Source organism: Suncus etruscus, chromosome X (assembly GCF_024139225.1).
Source record: "Suncus etruscus isolate mSunEtr1 chromosome X, mSunEtr1.pri.cur, whole genome shotgun sequence".
Classification (NCBI taxonomy): Eukaryota; Metazoa; Chordata; class Mammalia; order Eulipotyphla; family Soricidae; genus Suncus; species Suncus etruscus.
This window is the reverse complement of record NC_064868.1, coordinates 125,849,017-125,871,420: the sequence shown is the minus strand read 5'-3', so window position 1 is coordinate 125,871,420 and position 22,404 is coordinate 125,849,017. Positions and strand designations below refer to the sequence as shown.

Sequence of the window (22,404 nt, the reverse complement as noted above, 5' to 3'; positions counted from 1 at the left end):
TCTTCGGAGCTCTCAGAGCTGCTGACAAGGTCTGATACCCGGGTCCTCTTGGCCTGGAGTGCTGCATCGTCTTCGGCCTTGCGCTTCTGGCCCACTTCTGAGGTTTGTTGCCAGTGTGTGTAGATGTCCAGAAGGGTTACAGACTGTGCCAGGAAACTTTTCTGGCCGCTCTGCTCCTTCACTTCCCGTGCCTCGCGCATGTAGGCGGCCTGTAGGAGACTCTGGTAGATGAGCGGCAGCAGCTCCCGCCTCATCCTGGCCTGGGCCATGCCCGCCACCCCAGGCCGGCTGGCCCCGCTCGACTCTCTAAAAGCATGCCCCCTGCAGTTCCTGCCAGACTTCCCGCCATGCCCCGCATGCCCCACGTGCCACAAGCCTCACACGCCGATGGATCTAATAATATTTTATTAAAATCTATTATTCTGAATCATAAAGCATTGCTCTAGTCTATATTAAATCTCTCTTCATCTCTCTAAATCGCTTCATTTTATTCATTTGTAACAATTTTTCTCCACAAGCAGTCGACATATTTCTATCCCAGTTTTCCCAAACAGGAAAATAAATGCATACACACAATATCTCTTTAACATGGGAAGGAACTGGCATCAATTTGATACTGCTGTTCTTTAGTCTTTCTACTAAGCATTCGCCTGAATTACAGACCTATCAAACTTTGTTGTCCCCAGTAAGAGAAAGAAGATTAAAAGGCAGACTTGAGCTCAATCACATCTCCCTACAAATATGATATACAAATGAAACTAAGTATATATTGTAATCAGACAATAACTCATCATTCCTGGCATCAAATAAGCATTATTTATGGTTCTATTTTTCAGGTGGTGTTCAGGAGATCAGGTAAATTCTAAACACTCCCCAATTCAAATCTTATTTTAAAAATAAAAATTAGAAAACTTCTTAAAATAATTATCACGTATCAGGCATAGCTATATTAACTTGCAATTTTTGAAGTAAAAGAAGTGAAATTAGGCAAAAATATTCGTTTGAATCTTGTCATCAAAAGTCTGAAAAATTTCAGTGTGGTGATTGTTATTACCGATATAATCCTATTATGGAATCAACACTAGATACAGTGTAAAAAGTATTTCATGGTTGAATTTCAGTCCTACACTATTCAAACAGTCAACCCTTCACAAGTGTCCATTCCCAACACAAATCTTAGCAGTCCCTTCTGAAAGACAAAGCCCCACTCACATTCATGGGCTACTTTAGAAGGCATCCATTTCATTCACTTACTTTTTGCCCTCCTGACCTAAGTGTCTTTCAAAGACTCAGACTATTATTTCAGCACGTTGGGAGTTACTATTTCAAAGTATAAATTTTGTGGGTAGACAGCATTCTGAAACAAAATCAGCATCTTCAATTTAAGTGGTTTACATATTTGAACTTCATAATTTATTTTATTTTTGGGTGGCCACTCCCGTTGACACTCAGGGGTTCCTCTTGGCCCTGCACTCATAGAAAAGAGGGGCCTGAGTGAAAGCTTAGCAGCTATAGGAGGCTGGATCGAATCAAGTGCATCAGCTAGCCAAGCAAGCATTGTACCCAATATGTTCCAGGTTTTGAATCTAAGTATTCAAGATAGGCATTTATGTATTTATTTATTTGTTTGCTCATTTTCTGCCAAAACTGGGTCGTTTGCAGGGAAAGCAAACTCTCAACCTGCTGTACTATCATCACTCTGTTCAATACACGTGTCTTTAAAATCAAGAAAGATGAGACCGGAGTCATAGTTCAGCAAGTAGTGCATTTGCCCAACCAGGTTCTATCCTTGGCCTGTCAATTGGTTCTCTGAGCATTCTTGGGAGTGATTCCTGAGTGCAGAACCTTGCCAAGTGTGACCCCAAAACCAAAATCAAATAAGATATTGACAGACACTTAAGAATTTTTGTACTGCAAACACATATCTATAATAAAACTCATCAAATATCTTTATTTTATTTCACAATTCAAAAGTATTGTTCGTGAACTTTTTTAAATGTTAAACAGAGAACCTGTTGTGGGTCAGGGACAGAGCTCAGCAATATAGAGTGCATATTTTACTTGTGAAATTGTGGGTTTAATCCCAGACAACAAAGTGAGTGAGTGAGTGAGTGAGGAGTGAGTTAGTGAGTGAGTGAGTGAGTGTGTGTGTGTGTGTGGTTTCCGCACAGGGAATTTCTATTTTTGAAAATAGTATCTTTATCTAAGCACCGTGATTACAAACATGTTTGTAGTTGCGTCTCAGTTGCAAAAATCAACACCCCTCTTAACCAGTGCAACCTTGAACAAAACTATCAATTGTCACTTAATATAATCATAAACTCGTGGCAGGATTTGACAGGCATATGAGCTGAAAAGAAAGGTTTTTAATCCATTTGAATGAAAATTATTTTCTCAGTTGTGTGGCGTCACGTGCTAAGAGCATTTTAAAGCCACTTGCTTTAAATTTTATGGACTGAATATTTTATTGGGAGAACTATTCCTACATACAACTAGAAATGAAGCTGAAAATGGTAAGAAACTCTGCATAGCAATAATTTGCAATGTTGAGGCAATAAAAGCGTGAGTGAGAGTGTTTTTCTTTTCTTTTTTTCTTTTTCTTTTTTTTTAGGGGTCACACCGGATGGCTCTTGGGTCCCGGGCCTCATTGGGGCTTTGTTGATGCAGCGAGGCACGTGTTTGCAGGGCACCTTCATTCACAAGCAGCCGCCAGAAGTTGCTATAAAGCTGCCAGAATAGTAGTGATGGCAGGGAACCCAGAAAGTCGTCCCACAGGGGATGGTGGCTGTCTGTCTGATAAAATTCAGATCATTGTCAGGAGAGAGGAAGATGATGGTGGGGATCCCGGTGGCTTGGAGAGGGTGGGCTGGAAGTAGCAGCACCAGCAGGAGGGCAATGCCCAGGCTGACAACGGAGGTGAGCCAGCCCAGGGCGCAGGCAGGAGGCAGCACTGTGTGGCATTGCCTGGAAGGTGCTCAGGCCCTGACGGTGAGGAGGAGGAAGGCGGGTCCCTGTGGTTCCAGGACAGCAGCACCCTGCCTGATGGGGCCCAGAGCCTCCAGTTCCACCGCAGTACCAGCTCCAGAAAGACGTCTCCGGTCTGGAAGCACTTCTTGGTCTCCCCCTGGGACAGCACGAAAGCCACCTGCAGGCACTGCATGAAGAAGTTAGGCCTCGGAAAGAAAGAGAAGGACCTGAGCACCAGGTGCCTCATGAGGCACATGAGGCTGGTGCACCCCACCGTGCTCAACCCTGAGGAGGGCAGCGAGGCCTCCCCACCCTCCTCAGCCCCCACGCAGCTGCTGTTGCCACAGCCCTCCCATGGCAGGGACCAGAGCCCCGTCCTCTCTCCTATCCTCAGCCTGGAGGCGTTCCCCCAAATGGCTTCCAAAATCCTCTCCCCTGACCAGCTGGCAGAGGAGACGGTGACTTCCGACGTCCGTTGTGATGAAGCCTCCTCCAGCCTGTCCCGCTCAGACAAGTACTGCCGGGAGGAAGCCCTGGGGGAGCCCCCTGCCCTTCTCCCAACACTGCATGATGATGATGCTCTGAAGAATGCCTTCCAGAGGCGCCTCCTGGTCCCTCAGAGCAAGCAGAGCCTTCGGAAGTGCTCGGTCGTGTGGCAGCACTTCTACCTGTCCCGGCTGGACAGGTCCAAGGCCATTTGCATCCACTGCATGAAGGAGCTCAGTCTCGGCAGGAGTGGCCGCCGCCTGGGCACCAGCTGCCTCATCCGCCACTTGAGGCGTGCTCACAAGACCATCAAGCTGCAGGAAAATGAAGGCAATCCTGGCCCCCCACCCCTGCAGTCTGAGCTTCCCGCACTTTTGCCTGCCCTGCCACCACCAGATCCAGAGCCCAGCTCCGTGGCATCATCCCTGGGGAATTGGGTCCCAGTGTCCCCATCTGCATTGTCCTCCCCTCACCAGCTGCCTGAGGACCTGCAGTCGCCTCTGAATCCCAGGGAGAAGCTAGATGCCGGACCCAGCCCTCAGCTGCCCGAGTCTGGAGCCTTGTTCCAACAGAACCAACGAGTCATGAAGAGACTCAGGTTCGAGGTCTCGCAGAGGGACCTCTCATGCAATGAGACCAAGGATGTGGACGTCTCTCTGCCACCCGTGGACAGTCTCAAGGCTGTGTGCAGCCAAAAGACCTCAACCTTGTGGAATCATTTCTCCATCTGCTCCACAGAGCCGACTAAAGTGATCTGCTTGCATTGTGGCCACATGATCAGCACGGACAAGAAGCCGGCCAATCTGGGCACCAGCTGTCTCCTGTCCAGGCACTTACAGAGGTTCCACAGCAGCGTGGTGCTGAAGACTGATGTCCCGGACACTGCCCGGCCCTCTTCTCCAGGTCCCCCTATTCCCATGAGCACAGACATGTCCACGTCCTCCAAGAGCACCGCTGAAGAGTCTCACCCGGTTGCCCAAAAAATCACGAGGCTCGTCGCTGAGATGATGGCCCTGGACCTCCAGCCCTACTCGCTCATGAATAACGTTGGCTTCAACAGGCTGCTCGGCTACTTGAACCCTTGGTACTCCTTGCCCTCCCCGGCTTATTTCTCCGGGACTGCCATCCCCAACATGTACGACAGCGTGAAACGCATCATCAAGGCCAGCCTGAGGAAGGCCGAGAGCGGCGTGGTCCACTTCACCTTGGGGGTGTGGGAGAGCAGTCAGACCCCGGAGTACCTGATGCTCACTGCCCACTGGGTGACCTTTGAGTCCTCTGTCCGGCTGCACTGTGAGGACCACCACTGCTCAGCCCTGCTGGATGTGTCTCAGGTCGACTATGGCTGTCGTGGCAACAGCCTCCAGAAGCAGATGCAGTGCTGGTGGGAGGCCTGGGTGAGCTCCACCGGCCTCCAGATGGGCATCACAGTGACAGACAACCCGAGCATAGGGAAGACGTTGAGTGAGGGCGAGCTGACCAGCGTGCAGTGTTTCAACAGCATCCTCAGTCTCATCCTCAGCGAGGCCTTCAAGACCCAGAGGATGGTCCAGAACCTGCTAAGCATCGCCCGCAAGACCTGTGAGTGGGTTCAGCGGTCTCCCCGAGCCCAGGAGAAGCTGGCTGAGCTGCAGAAGGAGTACGCACTGCCCCAGCACACCCTCATTCAGGACGAGCCGTCCAAGTGGACCACGTTGCTCCACATGCTGGAGCGGCTCATCGAGCAGAAGAGGGCCGTCCACGAGCTGGCCATCGAGTGCCACTTCCCCGAGATCATCAGCTTCGACCAGTGGGAGGGCATGCAGTCTGTGTGCCATGCCCTGAGGTCCTTTGACGCTGCTAGCTGCGAGATGAGCACCCGCACGGCCACGCTCAGCCAGGTCATCCCCATGATGTACATCCTCCACAGGAAGATCGACATGCTTTTTGAGGAGACCATGGGCATCGACACCATTCTCAAGTCTCTGAAGGAGGGCGTGGGGAGCTGCCTCACTGCCATGCTGCACAACCCCAGCTACCTCTTTGCCACCCTGCTGGACCCCCGCTACAAAACCTCTTTGTTCTCCAAGGAGGAGGCCGAGCTTTACAGGCGGGATCTCATCAGAGAACTCAAGATGTTGAATCCTGCCTCACACCACAGGCCCGTCTGCAGCAGGCATGACCCAGCTGTTCCTGTGCAGGGCTCCTCAGGTAAGGAGAGCCTATGGTCCCTGTTGGCCTCGGTAAAAAAGCCGAGCCCTCGGGGCAGTGCCCCATTGCCTGAAGACACGGTGCTAGCCTACCTGGCGGAGGAGGTGCTGGAAATTAGCTGTGACCCCCTCACCTACTGGAACCTGAAGAGGGAGGCCTGGCCCAGCCTTTCCATACTGGCCTTCAGGTTCCTGGGCTGCCCTCCGAGCATTGTCCCTGTGGAGAAACTCTTAAACATGCCCTTAGAGCATGATGGCGTTGGCCGTTCCAGGCTCACAATGGAACACTTTGAAAAACTCATCTTTCTAAATGTAAACCTTCCCTTAATAGACTTCCAATATTAGGGGATGGAGCTGTGGCGCAGAGGTCGAGTGTTTGCCTTGCATGTGGCTTCCCACAGTTTGATGATCCCCTGTTGTCTCATATGGTCCCCCAAGCCAGGAGCACTTGCATAGCCAAGAGTAACCCCTAAGCATCAGCGGGTCTGACCCAAAACCCAAACAGATATGTGTATATGTATTTAATATTGAATATCAGATGGAGTAGCCTGACTGCAAGTATTATTGCTCAGCAGGCGTCAGCTGTTGATCTGGGGCAGTGGCTTGTTCTGTCCAGTCTGGGCGGCACAAGCCTGGCACTGAGGTCCACGGTGGGGGGTGGGGCTTGCCCTGTCGCTACAGCATCAGTTTGTGCCTTGTTCCTCATGGCCAGGCCCACGTGTCCTCCCACTAAGAGCACCGGTGCATCAATTATGTAAGAGAATGATCTGGTTCCAATCCTAACTGTCAAGGTTTTGAAAAGTTGAGAGCGAGCGTTTGCTGTACTAGAGGGGCAGAGAAGATGTCAGCAGTTTGATTCTGTAGACTTTGTTTTCAATTATGTACCCCACAAATCAACTCTTGTGGTCTCCTTAAATTTGCTTTAGTTACAATCAAACAGCCTTAGCACTTGTGAATGAAATGCGGAAATAAGAGTTGGAGTCCAAGCCATCCTGACTGAGCAGTGTGTAGTTGCAGGCACGTACATGTGTTGAGGGCAGCTTATCCTGGAAGGTAATTGTTTACCCCTGTAGCCATGTGGCATTCGAAGACAAACACACAACCCTGGCATAGCCCAGAATGTCCATTCTGTGGCGACTTGATAACGAGTTTTTCCCATTCCCAGTTTTGCATTCAGGTTTTCCCTGCTCATTGAACTTGAGAAGCCCCCTCTGTCATGGCTCTTGTGATGTGGGTCCTCCAGCCAGCAGATAGCAGTCATGGCATGCAATCCCAGTTCTGTGAGTCCCATTCCCCAGGCCCGACTCACTGCCCCTCCACTGTGAAGCCCATTTCTGACATGAGTGCCTTGCCCTCGGTTTGACCACATCCCTGAATAGGAAGCGTCATCTGCGGCGTGGCTGCCAGGGGAGGTTGCAGCACCCTGACCGCGTGAAGGGCAGCTTTAGGTGTTGGCTATTATTATTATATGTTTATTATTATTTTATCATTATTATTATTTTATTATTATCCTTATCATTGTTGGTATTATAAGTTTAAACTAGGGAAGATCCAGTCATCACCATGCTATTTCAGAATCTCAAGGATCTCCAAATGAAGTATCGATCGTCAGATTCTTTAAACAGCCCGAGTTCAAGGTTTCACTTCAACATTTTAGAAAAGGGTTTGTAGTCTCAAATATCAAACCAGTTAGATATTCTGGGTGAAACAGCCACTGTTGCTTGTGAACTTTTACAAAGTTTTGAGAAAATACAGTATTGTTTAGCTATGCCTGATTGTATTTATAAATGGTGAATTCAGTTTCTGAAATTAAACTTTTTATTTGTGATTTTCTAAATAAAGAATAAATCATCACCAGGTGATTGATGCAAAGAGAGATTTCTTTTTTTAAAACTTTACAAGGAATGTTGTTATATATATATATGTTTTATATATATATATAAACACCTTTATTACATACATGATTGTGTTTGGGTTTCAGTCATGTAGCAAAGAGAGATTTCAATTGTTGATTATCCCTTCCTTTATGCTTTTTTCATTTCTCTTTTTCTTTTTTTTTTTTTTTTTTTTTTTTTTTTTTGGTTTTTGGGCCACACCCGGCGGTGCTCAGGGGTTACTCCTGGCTGTCTGCTCAGAAATAGCTCCTGGCAGGCACGGGGGACCATATGGGACACCGGGATTCGAACCAACCACCTTTGGTCCTGGATTGGCTGCTTGCAAGGCAAACGCCGCTGTGCTATCTCTCCGGGCCCTTCTCTTTTTCTTAATGAGAATGTCACATAGTATACGACACAGTGTCTCTGAATCATCTACTAATTCATTTTCTGCATTCCCATGCTTTTACCATCTTGCTATGTTAGGTATAAGTCAGAATGATGGGAACTAGAGTTTGCCATATCTGTATATCATACCGGACACATTGTATTGTAGGTTGCTTCGTGTTTAAAGTACCAGACTTCCCTGTGGGCTCTGAAATTTGTCTGATCAAAGCAAGCTGCTTACAAAGTCTGATTTTTCACATCCAGATCTACTGATACTAAATTAGCATCAGGAAATTGCTTTCTCCCTAATTTTTATGTAATATTAAATGTGAAGCACCTGAAGCAAAGTGTCCTTATGCCAGTGCCATCATGCCAAAACAAGGTAAGTTCAAAAAATTTTTAGACATATCCCCCAAAGACCTTGTTGTTTCTCTACTGTCTCTTTACACTGTCTCTGATTCATTGGAGACCCTGTTAAAAATACATTTCTAAGCTCTGACAGCGTGTCTAACATCAACAGCAAAAACAGATTTCCTGTCTTTGGGGCTCATCAAAACTAAAGGAACAAAGACTCGATTCATCCACTTCCTCAACTGCACTCAGTTTTTCTAGACTGGGCTTCAACGGATTCTGGATATCTCCAGTCATGTGGACTGTGTACATTTATGTAGTACAGGTAGAGACAGACTGGAAGAGATAACTAGGCTTAGTAACTAAGATGAACCATATGTTTGTAATGTGAAACCTCCGTTTTCATAGCTAAGTATATAGACCCTATGGATAGACTTGCATTCTGGTCGTATTATTGGGCAACTGCAGTGAAGAAATCTGTGGTTAACATGACAGAAATATAGCTAAGGGTCATTTTTTATGAACAAGAAAATAAACAAATCATCTTCCCTGAAGCTGGGAATAACTTTGAAAAGGCTTACAGCAATGCATTAAGTGAAACAGTCACAGTTCTTCTTTGAGTCTAATGTAACAGTCTGAAATTTTGAGAGTCCTAAGTCAGTACTTTTTATCCTCTAAGTTTTACTCGTCTAGAAGGTGCATTTTCCTTCACCCAGCACATGATAAGTATAGAAATATAGAAACTGTGAAAAATAAGTTTTCAGTCCCTAGTTCCATAGAAGGCAGATAGAGAAAACCTTTAAAACATGGAAGATCGAAGGACTGCTAACTAATTAATATCTGATCAAAGAAGAAATCAATAGAAATGCAAAGATTGCTTGAAACTAATCAAAATAAAGATACAAGCTATCAGACTCTGTGGGATATAACAAAAGCTCTACTATGGGGGAAATGTATGGTAATTAGGGCATTAATTTAGTCAGAGAAAAGTAAAAGTTCAAAACAAGCTAAACATACATCTCAACGTCTTTAGAAGGAATAGCAAACGAACTAATAATTGAGGAGGAGGAGGGAAGTAATAAATTCAAAATATAAATCTAGGTTACTACGAGAAACAGTATGCTCTTAGTCTAGAAAATCTTGAAGACATAGACTCTTAGAGTTGTGTAATTTCTCAAAACTGAAAGAGAAGGAAGTAAAAAGCCAAAATGGACCGAGCACAAGTTAGGAAATTAAAATAGGGGATTGGAGAGAGAGCACAGCGCTAGGGCATTTGCCTTGCACTCAGACGATTCAGGATGGAGCCGGATATGATATCCAGACTCCTTTATGGTCCCCCAAGCAGAAGCAATTTCTGAGTGCCGAGACAGGAGTAACCCCTGATCGTCAGCAAGTGTGGCCCCAAAAGCAAAACCAAACCCAAAAAATAATAAAAATCACTAACAAACACTGGAGTGAGTGATTTGAGGGCATGAGTGTTCATTTCGTAGAGCTGTTGTAAGAGAGTACCACAGACTGCTACTGGGGTATGAGGGACCTAAATACCAGAGATGGGTCATCTCAAAGTGTGGAATTTGGAAGACTGGCTTACGGGGTCTTCAGGGCTCCTTTGAGAGCTGGGCAGGAGGGTCCTATCCCAGGGCCCTCCACTTGGGTTTGTGGCAAGCTCCATGTCCGCTCCTTGTAAGGAAGCAAGTCCCATGAATCAAGATGCACCTAATGTCTCCTTGGATTGAAGAACAGCAATCGTAGTTCCGGAAGTGCAGAGCACGCATTCATGCGCCCCTCACGCCTGCGCACTGTGCTCGGTGCCTTTTCCCCGCTCAACTCGCTAATCCTGCCGCCTCACTGGACTCCTCCTGATTAGACTCCCGGAACCCACCTCCCCACTCCACCAGTCCATGGTCCTCGCGTGTGGCCTAAGGAACCCTGCTTGGGGCTGCGTGGACGACTCGGGCGTGTGAGGGGCCCGCATGTCTTTCTGTGGAGGCGCCATGGCTTCTTCCTCAGGCAGTATGTTCCAGAAAATTGCCGAGTTCGGGCCTGACTCCAGCGGGAGAATGCAGGTCAGTGCCCGGGCAGGCAGCTAGAGTCCAGCGGACCGGGCTCGACCCCCAGATCCTCTAATTGTTGTCAGGCGCCAGGAGCCTCCCTCTGATTTCACGCTGATGAGTTCACACCCACGAACTCAGTGTAGTGTTCATTTCTATTTACATTAATTTTTGGTCGGGGGACCACACAGAGTTGTTCTCAGCACATACCTGCTCTGTGCTCAGGGAGATTCCTGGTGATAATGTGGTCTTTAATCCATTTTTAAAAGCTCCTTTCTTGGTGTTACTATTTTTGAAATTGTGGTTTTACTGATTAGTTGCAAGTTTTCTGTACTAAAGAAAGAAAACAGTTGCAAGGAATGGAGAGATGGTAAAGGGGTGCGTGCATCTCTTGCATGCATCGAAGCCCATTTCAATTTCTGGAACTGCATATTGTTCCCTGAACTCTACTAGGTAAATCAGAGCCAGGCATTTCTTGATGATGCCCCAAACAAAATAATAAAACCAAACACACGTAAGAAAACAAAAAAATGCTTACCTTTGTCTACCCCAAATTTTCTAGCCAATTGCCCTACTATTTGTATGATGCTTGAGAAGTCAGTACCATAAAAATCAATTGTGTCTGGAGCAATAGCACAGCAGGTAGGACGTTTGGCTTGTACAGGGTGACCTGGGTTCAATTCCCAGCATCACATATAGTCAGTCCCCTGATTCTGCCAGGAGTGTTTCCTGAGTGCAGAGCAAGCCAAGAGTAATCACTGAGAACTGCCAGGTGTGCCCCCCCAATACAACAAAAACAAAACAATTTAAATCCCTCATCACAGTTGATAGCGCAAGGCATACTCTTGGCTTTGCTTGCAGAAATCACTCTGGTAGGCTCAGAGGACCATATGGGGTACTGAAATTTGAACCTATTGTTAGCCATGTGCAAGGTAAACGCTCTACTTTCTGTTCTGTCTCTCCAACCACATTTGTGCTTTTTGTTTTATTTAGTTATTCTTTTTCTTTTAGGGAATTACTATCGTTAAACCAATAGTTTATGGTAATGTTGCTCGCTATTTTGGAAAGGAAAGAGAAGAGGACGGGCATACCCACAAGTGGACGGTGTATGTGAAACCGTATATAAATGAGGTAGGCACTTGTTTCTTCTATGATCATCTTCATCTACAGTTGGATAACATAAAGTTCAATTGTATTTTGCAATGGTATTTCTGAACTTATAAATACTTTTATAATAATTTTGCTGTTCTTTTCATTTGCTGCTGAATTCCAGAACCTGAACTACAGCCTAAATTTTACATATATATATGTATGTATATATATATATATATATATACATGTATTCAAAAGGTACTTCCTGAAAGAGTGGGTCGGAGAGATTGTACAGTGGTAGCTGTTTGTATTGCACGCAGACGATCTGACATGAAAGGTGGTTTGAATCCCGGTATCCATCATAACCCCTGAGTCAGCCAGGTGTGATATCTAAATGCAGAGCCAGGAGTAACCCCTGAGCACTTCCTTGTGTGCCCCACCTCCTCAAAATGTGTAACCTATTCTGTACTTAGAAATTTCCAAAATCCACACCAAAACTTACATATGAATATCTATATAGTACAATATTACTAGACAATAAAAGGATAGAAAAATACATGCTAAAGCTCAATGAAAGATAATTAGAAACATGGTAAGTAAAAAAAGATACAAAGTTAAGTGATTATACGGAAAGAGTACTTGTCAGTGAGTAGAAAGGTTTTAGAGAAACCCTGCTAATGAGGTTTCATGGTGTGTAATAAAATTGAGAGTGTTTGGTCATGGATACACAATTCTAGGTTTACTAAAAGTTATTTAAGGCTAGATAAATTACATTCTGTGTAAATTTAGGACAGAATAATTCACTTGAGTTTTTTTCCATTTAAAACTTTATTTCTGGAGCTCATTCCTGATGGTGCTCGTGGCTACCCTGGCTCTGTGCTTGCGGATCATTCCCAGTAGCTTGGGGTACTATGTGGTTCCAGGAGGATCATGGATGTGGTCCCATGAATTGAATCAGGAATAGCTGCATCAAGTGTTAAGTCTGCATGCCTTAATCCCTGTCCGTTTTGTCTAATTCCTTTTTTAAGATATCATCAATAATTATGCATTTTCTCATGATACAAGTTGAAACTACCATTTTTTATTTTCTTTCCAAAACCTTTTCCCTTCCCATATCTACAACTGTATTTTGTCTCATTTCAAATGATCGACATTTGACTAATACTAAGTTAGTCTCCCTTTTCCAGAGGAACACTCTTAAGCCTCATTCATTCCTAAGGTTTCCTTTGGTCTTAGTTTAAGGATCAGTTTCTCTTGTTCTAATTGTTCAATCTGCAAAGATTGCACAGGCTCCTTCCATGGCATTTTATCTAATGTATGCATAATATAGTTTACACTAAAGCAGTCATCTTTTCTGCTCTCCACTACACAGGCAGAGTCTAATATTTCCCAACAGAATCTATGAAACCCCTATGTTGGTAGTGACTTTTAGTGTAGGGGAAAAATGAAAGTATTCCAAAAGGAGTCTTTAGAGATGTTAGTGACATTTTGCTTCATAAATATTTCACAATAAATGCTGAGATGGAAACAATTAAGACATTATTATTAAGATATGGCATGATCCCAATTAAAATGTGTATGGATTTAATGAGAATAGAAGCATTCCTAGAAGCAAATAATGTAGTTTAGTGTACACCACTGTTGTATGTGACTTAACTGTTGTGCATGCTTTCTTTTTCTTGACTCCCGAGAGAAGACTTTTTATGTCACATAACTAATGAGTATTCTCCTGTATTTACTGTATATACTCGAGTCTAAGCCATCCCCAGTATAAACCGAGCCTCCTAATTTTACCCTGAAAACTGGGAAAACTTAGTGACTTGAGTATAAGCCGAGGTTGAAAATGCAGCAGCCACTGCTAAATTTCAAAAATGAAAATATATACCCAAAACAATTCCAATCATTGAGGAATCAGTAAATAAACAAACAAAGAAATAACTACATGATTACATATACAATACATGATTGTTTGATAACCTGTTTACCATTAACATACTATATTAACCCATAGAATTCAGTGGCAACTTCAATAAACTGAATAAATCATTTAAGAAAGTAAAGCATTGTAAATAAATGGTTAAAAATCCTGAATGATTTTACTCCAAAACCTTTGATTATAAGGATTCAGGATTTATAAACATTCATTTACATGACTTTACTGCCTTAATGGGTTTTTCATTTAATTCAGTGTGCCATTGAATGTTGTGGGTTCAGTATTTCAGTGGCATACAGTTCAGTTCAGCTGCTTACCTCTTCAGCTCAGCCATGACTTGTGGACTGAACTCAAGCACTACACAGCCCCCTAGCATATGGAAGAAGATGACTGGAGAATGTGTGCATTGGATTCAGTGTGCACGCACCGAATCCAATAACCTATATAACCAGAGTATAAGCCAGGTTCGGGTTTTTCGGCACAGATTTTGTGCTGGAAAATCTTGGCTTATACTTGAGTATATACTTTTATATAAAGGAAAGAAACTCTATACTCAGCATTTTATTTCATTTTATTTTTGAGGAAATAGCAGGCAAGAAAATTTACACGGCAAGCTGTTCACCCACAAAGCGGTCGCTCCAACAAACGGAACCACAAGCCAAGATGATAGCTCTAGCTCAGATCTCCTGCCTTCAATTTATTCAAATTCAGTTCCAAAATTCAAACTCCTCCCCTTGGGGAGCAAAAAATACCAAATGATTGAGATACACTAACAAAAGGGAAACAAATGGGGACCTGCTGCAAGTGGCTTCTGTCTCACAGCTTCAGTGAGCTTCAATGAGCCCACTTCAGGGGCTCCTGTTTAAGGATGAAACATGGACCGGCATACGGAATAATATTAAAGAAAATGAGACCACAGAAATGAAGTGTGTGGGAACCCAACTTCTGGAGAGCATGTGATATATTTAATCTTTAAACAGGGGGTTGTGTATGGGGTAAAAGGCAGTCACAGGTATTTATAAGAATGTTTACAATTGCAAAGCAGATTTTAGCAGTAAAAAATACATTAAGCTCTGGGTGTGAGCAGTAAGAATTCTGAGTGACAAGGAGGTCACAACTCAAGGCAGCTCTGAGCAAATTAACTTCAGATGCAAACTAAAGGATTAGTAAGAAGAAGAAAAAATCCTAGGAACTCAATCTTCAAAGGGATGGGCCCTATTATTTTAGAGGTCAAATGCAAGAAAAAGCTAAATCCACTAAGGTGTAGTTTCCGTTTTTCTGGGAAGAGGTAATCGCCCAGAATCTGCATTCTGGCTAAACCTTTGCATATCAGAAACTGAGGATGCAAGGACATTTTGAAAATGAGAAAAACATTGTCATTGATTTTAGTGCTAAATAGTATCCAGGAAAGGGGTTTTATTCAAGGCTATATTTTGTCTGTAAATATCAGTAGAATGGACAGTTGATTTAAAGACCGAATAATATGAAGGTAATTTAATGTGTTCCATAATACACCTCTTACATATATCTTTTCGGGAATTCATCAAACCTCCATGCAGGGGCAGAAACATCCAAAGCAGGCCTTTTGAGGAACCGTATGGGTTCTCAGTTCTCCACACCAGGAATTCCAGGGATAAATGTGGTGGGCCTGAGTTCCCTTAAATGGAGATGTCTATGCATGGCCCTACATGGACCACTTCAAAAGGCATCAATTTACTTAGTTTTCCTGTGTGAATTTTCATGTGGACAGAAAGCAATGATTAATGAGTGAATGCCTTCCTACACTCCTAATATGTAAGCTTCTCTCCTGTATGAATAGTTATGTCCCTAATAAGGAATGAGGATCGAGTGAAGGCCTTTGCACACTGCTGACATGAATAAGGCTTCTCTTCTGTATGAGTATTCTCATGCCTAATAAGCCTGGAGGATTGAGTGAAGGCCTTTGCACACTGCTGACATGAATAAGGCTTCTCTTCTGTATGAGTATTCTCATGCCTAATAAGCCTGGAGGATTGAGTGAAGGCCTTTACACACTGCTGACATGAATAAGGCTTCTCTTCTGTATGAGTATTCACATGCCTAATAAGCCTGGAGGATTCAGTGAAGGCCTTCCCACACTCCTGACATGTATAAGACTTTTCCCTTATGAATTTTCTTGCATCCAATAGGGGAAGAAGAAGAAGTGAAGACCTTGCCATATTCAAGACATATATGGCATTTGTTGCCTTTTCCAACTTCCTTAGTTTCAAGATCATTGGTGATCTGAGTCAAAGTGACCTAGACTGCCAGAGGAATCCTGTGTAATAGGGGTATCTGAGGGCACATCACTGTGCCAAGCACATGGAAGTCATTGTCTCATTGATTGCCTGTGGGAGTCCCACTCCATGGAAATATTCTTGTGAGCCTCTCGACATGAGGTGCTCAGAGCAAACACTATTGGTTGCTAGCAGAAAGTGACCGAACTATGGAGTACTGAATCCAGGGACTGCATGGCGCAGACTCAGGAGTGTTGTGACAAATAGATTGGGTCTCCAAAGCAAGCACTCTCTCCTCATTCTGGCCCCCAATGGAACTGATGACCCCAGAGTCCTCATTTCCATCACTATACAGGCAAGGCTGTTCTCTCAAGGATGTGGCCCACAGCACAGTATCATGCACAACACAGAGGGTTTTGCAGCTTTCCACCTCACTCCTGTTTGGAGACCCCATTCCAAAAGTAAATTGCTGAATGGTGGGATTCTGCTCTGGTGCTTTGCATTCTCCAAACACGCCCCTCTGCTTCTCTGCCTCCCCCCAACGGCTCCTTTTCCAGCCACTTAATCAGTGAAAGCTTCATCCTGCATTGTCCTATGTCCCACAGGTGCTGCTAGGTCTCCAGCATCACATCCATAGAGAGTGTAATTTGAGAGGTGTCCAGGCATGGCCATTCATCTGAGGGGAAACTCATGGCCATCTCAGGGAACATCACCATGTCCAGTCTTTATTTTATGGGCTCCAGAACAGCCAGAGGGTCCGAGAGCTACCAGGGGTGACCCAAGAACACTGATTCAGAAGCCAGTTCTGAACACAGTGGGTGGCCCTGAGAACTGGAGTTTTGATGGTGCAGCCTCATCTTAACCCTTCTGTATTTTTCGGGAAGAGCAAAAGAAAGTCAGTTTGCATGTATCCCTGTCCGATACCTGGGGCCTCTGGTGTGCTCAGAGCAGCCACACCAAGGACAGAGAGAAAAATCATTCCTCCAGATGCCCCTGCGCCAGAAGGGACCCATGTACCGCTCGCGCGTCACAGTGTAGCCTCTGAAAGTTATACCCAAATTTTTAGATCACTTAGTTTAATTGAACTTAATTATATCTACAATTTGTTCTTTAAAATCAATTATAGAGTTCTTTGGTTTAAAAATGATTGGGGTAGACTATGTATGGTAAAGCATAATTGAATAGAACATTATGTGTCGAATCAAATATAATGAAAAATGAGTGAATTATATGTATGTATGTGCTACTTTATTATGAATTGTGAAATAATTTTCAGGCTTCCGATGCTTTATTTTTTTCCTGGTCTTTAGGAGGGCCTTATAGGCACAGTTAGTAATATTCAGGTGTTACTTCTAGCTCTGCGCGTAGGAATTGGTCTTTAAAGGGATCAAATACGGGTTGACCATTTACAAGCCAAGGCAATCCTTCGTTGTGTACTCTAGCTCCTGGTTATTTCTTTTAAAGAACTAGATGCCACATACTTAAAGGGAGGTATATTATGTAAAATTAAAGTACATATACTCAATGTATTTTTCTCCAAGTATTTATGCATAATTCATTTCTCTCTGTTTTAGGATATGTCAGCTTATGTGAAGAAAGTCCAATTTAAATTGCATGAAAGTTACATCAATTTCTTAAGAGGTATAGTACGTTGTTTTTTACTTATAACAAAAAAATTAAAGGAACTAGAGAACTAGGGATTTACAATTATTTTATTTTTCTTCTCTCTTCAGTTGTTACTAAACCACCTTATGAAATTACTGAAACAGGATATGGCGAATTTGAAATAACCATCAAAATATTTTTCCTGGATCCTAATGAAAGACATGTGAGTAATGATAATCTTTGAAAATCTATAGTTTTGTGAAAATGTAACTGTAATTAATACCCTGGTACATGTTGACTTTTTTATTGATTTTTGGCCACACCTGGTGACACTCCAGGGTTACTCGTGGCTATGCACTCGGAAATAGCTCCTATCTTGGGGGCCATATGGCACTCAAGGGGATTGAACAGGGTCCATCCCAGGTTATCGATTGCAAGGCAAACGCCCTACAACTTGTTCCACCGCTGCGCCCCCACATGTTGACATTTTATTCAGATATACTTTATGTAAAGTTATGCCGTGATGTTTCTTGACTTGAATAATAAATTTGTCCATTATTAAGTGATTGTCCTTTTATAAAATCAATACAAAAGCATATAATTTGAGCTTTTCTGTGAAAAAAGACAAAGAGATCTTATTACAGCAAAAAAAAAACTTTAAAAGTTACCATTTCCATTTGTTTTCTATTAATAAATTGAGTCTACAAACTTTGTGATATGGCAATATTCAGTTGTTTTGCTTTTGGTGGCAAACCTTACTGTGCTACTCCTGTTGTGTTTGCCTGTGGGATGCTGTGCCTTGAAGAACCTAAAGTACAGAGATTGGGAAATTGGTCACAATTGCGTTTGCCAATGCACCAATGTCTCTTCTATTTTTTTCTTCACAGGTAACCCTGTATCATTTAGTGAAGCTGTTTCCATCAGATAGCTCTGCAATGCTAGGGGAACAGAAGGTGGTTTCAGAGTTCTATGATGAAATGGTAAGTAGATACCATCAGAATTTGATTGTCTTTTCAGTTATAGAACTCTGAAGTTATTGGACATTTTTTTTAATTTCGTCCTATTAGATATTTCAAGATCCTACAGCAATGATGCAAGAGTTATTGACAACATCTCATGTGCTAACATTAGGCGCCTATAAGCATGAAACAAACTGTAAGTGCTATAAATTCTTAATTTCTACTGAAAAAAAGTTTTATGATATAGTAGAGTAAGAAAAGTATGTTTAGTGATGACTAATATTTTCAATAATATATTGAAGTCATTTTTTTATTTTTATTGTAACTGAAGTGCATTACACAGACTTACTTACGGTACATAGTGACAATGAATGGGCATTCCCACCACCAATAATGTTGTCCTCCCTCCACTCCTGTTCCCAGCATGTCTCCTATATCTCCCTCCTTTACCCCACCCCCAGAATACTACTGTAACTGGTCTCCAATTTACAGCTTTTTGTAGATTGGGTATCTATTCTGTTGTCATTGACTTTGGGTTTGGTGTTCCAGTCTGGTCATTTTTTATTTACACTACATGTTCATATGACTGATCCTGGTATCATCATTCCCCCCTCTCAATTTATGAGGCTGAATGATTCAAGTTATGCTATTCTATTGAAGATAAAAAGGTTAAGGAAAAGAGAAGAAAAATTTAGTATCAACTACTAAAAGAAAATCACCAAATAATATTCACAAGAGTGAAAAAGAAAGAAAAAAGTGGAAGAAAAAAGAGAAGGAAAATGATATCAAAAACAAACAAAACAAAACAAAACAAACCAAAACAAGAAAAAGGAATGCTGGAGTGGCAGGGTTTGGTGTTTCCCCACTTTTTTTTTTTTCATAGGCACAGTAAGTATTGGGGAAGGAAGGAAATTCCTGTGGCCTAAGAGATTCAGGGTTTCTCCACTCTTGAACCATATTGTCACTGGAACAACCATACATACTCATTGCCATATCCCAGGGGTTTGTGTGTGTGTGTGTGTGTGTGTGTGTGTGTGTGTGCTGTCAGGAAATGAAGTAAATTTTTTAGCTAAAATATCAATACATGTATTTTAGAATTTGAACAAAAGGACATTTGAAATTGTTTTCAAATTAGACCTCATTTCAGAAAGGTAAAAGATAACCAGCCTCTCAAATTCTCTAACATACTTTTGTCTTTTATTTCTCTATTATATTTAAACATAGCTTTTTGTTCATCTTAGTTATTAACCTTTTTCAGTCATTTTGTTTTCTGCTCTTTGTTAACAAGAGTTTTGTAATGAATTTTAGACGTTCTAAGAATGTTTGTAGATAATGAGCAAGTTTGTCCTTTTTTATCTTTTTTAAATTTTAGTTTTGATCAAAGTGGATTACATATCTTTCATAGTAATATTTTAGGTACATATTAACACTGAATCAGGGGAATTCCCACCACCAAAGTTGACGTCCCCCCTCATTCCCAGTATTCATCCGAATCCCCTCCCTTACCCCCTGGGCTGCTAGTGTAAGTGATCCCCTCTGCATCTAGCTTGCTGTAGGTTGGGTATCGATTCTGTTGTTGGTGGCTTTGGATTTGGTGATTAAGTCTGATCATTTTTAATTACTATTTAATGATCATACAGTTTTTTGGACTTGGTCAGGTTTGTCCTTTTTTAGTGGATATTATTTTCTATTGTATCAAATTCATACAGGAATGGTGGATCCCCAAATGACAGACTGTTAATCCTGGTAAAGCTTCCTCTGATTTGTCAGATTTTCCTACTTATCCCCCATGCAGCTACTGCCAACCATCTCTATTTAGCATTCCAGGTGGAATCTATTTGTCACTGACCATGCAGTTTCTCTTTAGTAGTTCTGTGATCTCTCATTCACTGGTTATGTACCAGGCATAGTATATTTCTGAGGATAGAGTAGTGTCCAAATCAGACAATAAGTCCTCTCTGGGTTCTAAAGAGTTCGTACAGGGATAAAGGGACTTATCTTGGATGTCACCAGCCGTGGTTCAAATCCTGGCAACATGTGGTCTTTTAAGCACAGACAATGTTCACTCCTGAGCACAAAGCAAGAAATAGCCCTTGAGCAGCCAAGAGGGAGAGAGAGAAATGCAAAATAGTCTCACTCATCTGTGGGTTTTAAGAAAAATAACAGACATTTTTGCAATAACTCTCAGAGACAAAAGTGATGAGGGCTGAAAGGCCCAGGTCACAACATGAAGCTCACCACAAAGAGTGATGAGTGCAATTAGAGAAATAACTACTTTGAGAACTAATCATAACTATGTGATTGAATGAGGGAAGTAGAAAGCCTATCTAGAGTACTGGCTGAGGTGAGGTGGAGAGGTGGGGAGGTGGGAGATTTGGGACATTGGTGATGGGAGCATTGCACTGGTGAAGGGGGGGGTGTTCTTTACATGACTGTTACCCAACTACAATCATCTTTGTAATCAAGGTGTTTACATAAAGATATTAATAAGAAAGAAAAAAGAAAAGATTTAAGATTATCATAAATCAGTGCTTCTCAATTATTTTCTGTCATGCCCCCCAGAAAGAAGAAAACATTTTTGTGACCCCCTCCTGACTGTAAATAGTTTCTTTATTAAAGAAACTTTAACCTGTAAAACAAAAATATATAAAATAATTTGAGCTGATTATTTAATCAGAGGTGATGTCTGGATTAATGGCTACAATGAGCACATTTGGCAATGCATAGTTTTTCTGTTTTTTAATTTAAACACCATGATTACAAACATGATTATAGTTGGGTTACAGTCACAAACAGAACATCCCCCTTCACCAGTGTAACATTCCCCCCTCGAATGCCCCCTCCCCCTTTCCCATCCCCTGCCTGTATTCGAGACAGGCATTCTACTACAGCTATTTGTTTTTAAGTTCAGTAAACTGTTTTTTTTTTCCTTAAAGGATAAGTGTTAAAAAAAAATACACTAGTAAAGTTGTGACAGTGACAATCGCTTTTGTTTGCATAGACCCAGAAAAATATGGGGAAAATGGGGGGAAAAAGTCCTTGGCCGGATTACAAGAAGGCCTCATCCCAGAAGTTTATTTGCATAAGACAGATTCTGGGCTGCAGGCATACCAGTCTGTCCAACCCGAATCATTCTCCCTGGTCCCGGTGAAGCTTTTTAACACTTTAGCTGCTGTTGGTATATTTTAAAATTCTGGATTCTATAATGCACAGCTTTTCAAAGAGGGGTTTTTAAGCAGGACACAGCAACTCTCAGCTCCAGAGACATACAGAGACATAAACACTGGGCTTAGCTTGTTATGACAGTGTTTGCTGAGGTCAAACGGGCCCCACTTTACTGAGCCTCACGCCACCCCTGGAGTTCTGCCCCACTAGTTGAGAGGCACTAGCATAGATAGTTGAATTGTGTACCTCACTGTTTCAACATTACTGAGTATATGAAGACAAATGAAATATTTGTTGAATCTTAAACTAATGAGTTAGTGACCAGAATTTCTTATTTTGGTCTTTGGGCCACACCTTGTGAGAACCAGGGTTATTCGTGGCTCTGCGCTCATGATCATTCCTGGCATGTTCAGGGGACTATCTGGGATGCTAGGGATCAAACCTGGGTCATCAGTGTGCAAGTAAATGCCCTCCCCGCTGTGCTATTTCTCTGGCCCTAGGAATTTCCTTCTTAGTTCTAGAAACTATTTTTTTATCCTCTCTTGGGCATTCAGGCTTTCTTACCCACCTTCCTGGGTTTAATGTTATGTATCTTAATTTACTCACATTTCATCATAGAAAAGAATCTTAAAGGAATGGAATACTTGTCACTCTATGACATAAGCTAGACATGTGGGAAAAGTGAAATGATTCCTTAAAAGTATTTTCCTTAGTTGCAGAACGTGAAGTGAAAGCCAGAAAAAAATTAGAAGTGGCCCAAAAAAGGACAAGCCTTGAAATTGCAGGACTTACGAAGATATTAAAAGCAAACATGGAAACTATAAAATGTTTAAAAACTGAAATTAGACAACTGAAAGATGATCATCTAAATGAGATATAAACAACTGTGAAGAGAACTTCATTGTCAGATGAATGAAAATAAAGTCAATTTTAAAGGAGAAATGGACTTTAAGGAGTATAATGCTACTTAGAAAAACTGCATATTTAGTTGTTGATCATCGATTTTTCAGCAGTAGGGTCCAACTGTTTGTAATGTTTAGTACTCTTTCAAGCAATATGTGTGTATAATAAATGAAAGCCGTAAGGTACT

At 42.5% G+C, this 22,404-nt stretch overlaps 2 protein-coding genes across 3 annotated transcripts; both read left to right on the top strand.

Moving 5' to 3' along the window:
• Positions 1-267: 267 nt before the first annotated feature.
• On the top strand, positions 268-5,987 carry LOC125999058 (zinc finger BED domain-containing protein 4-like). The gene is given in 2 exon segments (XM_049767035.1): positions 268-365; positions 2,612-5,987. Coding segments are annotated over 2 exon segments (3,474 nt in total).
• A 4,282-nt stretch (positions 5,988-10,269) lies between these two features.
• On the top strand, positions 10,270-22,194 carry LOC125999549 (YEATS domain-containing protein 4-like). 2 transcript variants are annotated; one of them, XM_049767632.1, is made up of 7 exons: positions 10,270-10,320; positions 11,317-11,436; positions 17,160-17,226; positions 17,319-17,413; positions 18,078-18,170; positions 18,258-18,345; positions 22,028-22,194. In XM_049767632.1, the coding sequence occupies exons 1-7, from the start codon at positions 10,270-10,272 to the stop codon at positions 22,192-22,194; spliced, it is 681 nt and encodes a 226-aa protein (XP_049623589.1). The 2 variants fall into 2 exon arrangements, with proteins under 2 accessions (XP_049623589.1, XP_049623590.1); XM_049767633.1 differs by lacking the exons at positions 17,160-17,226; positions 17,319-17,413.
• The last annotated feature ends 210 nt before the right edge of the window (positions 22,195-22,404 follow it).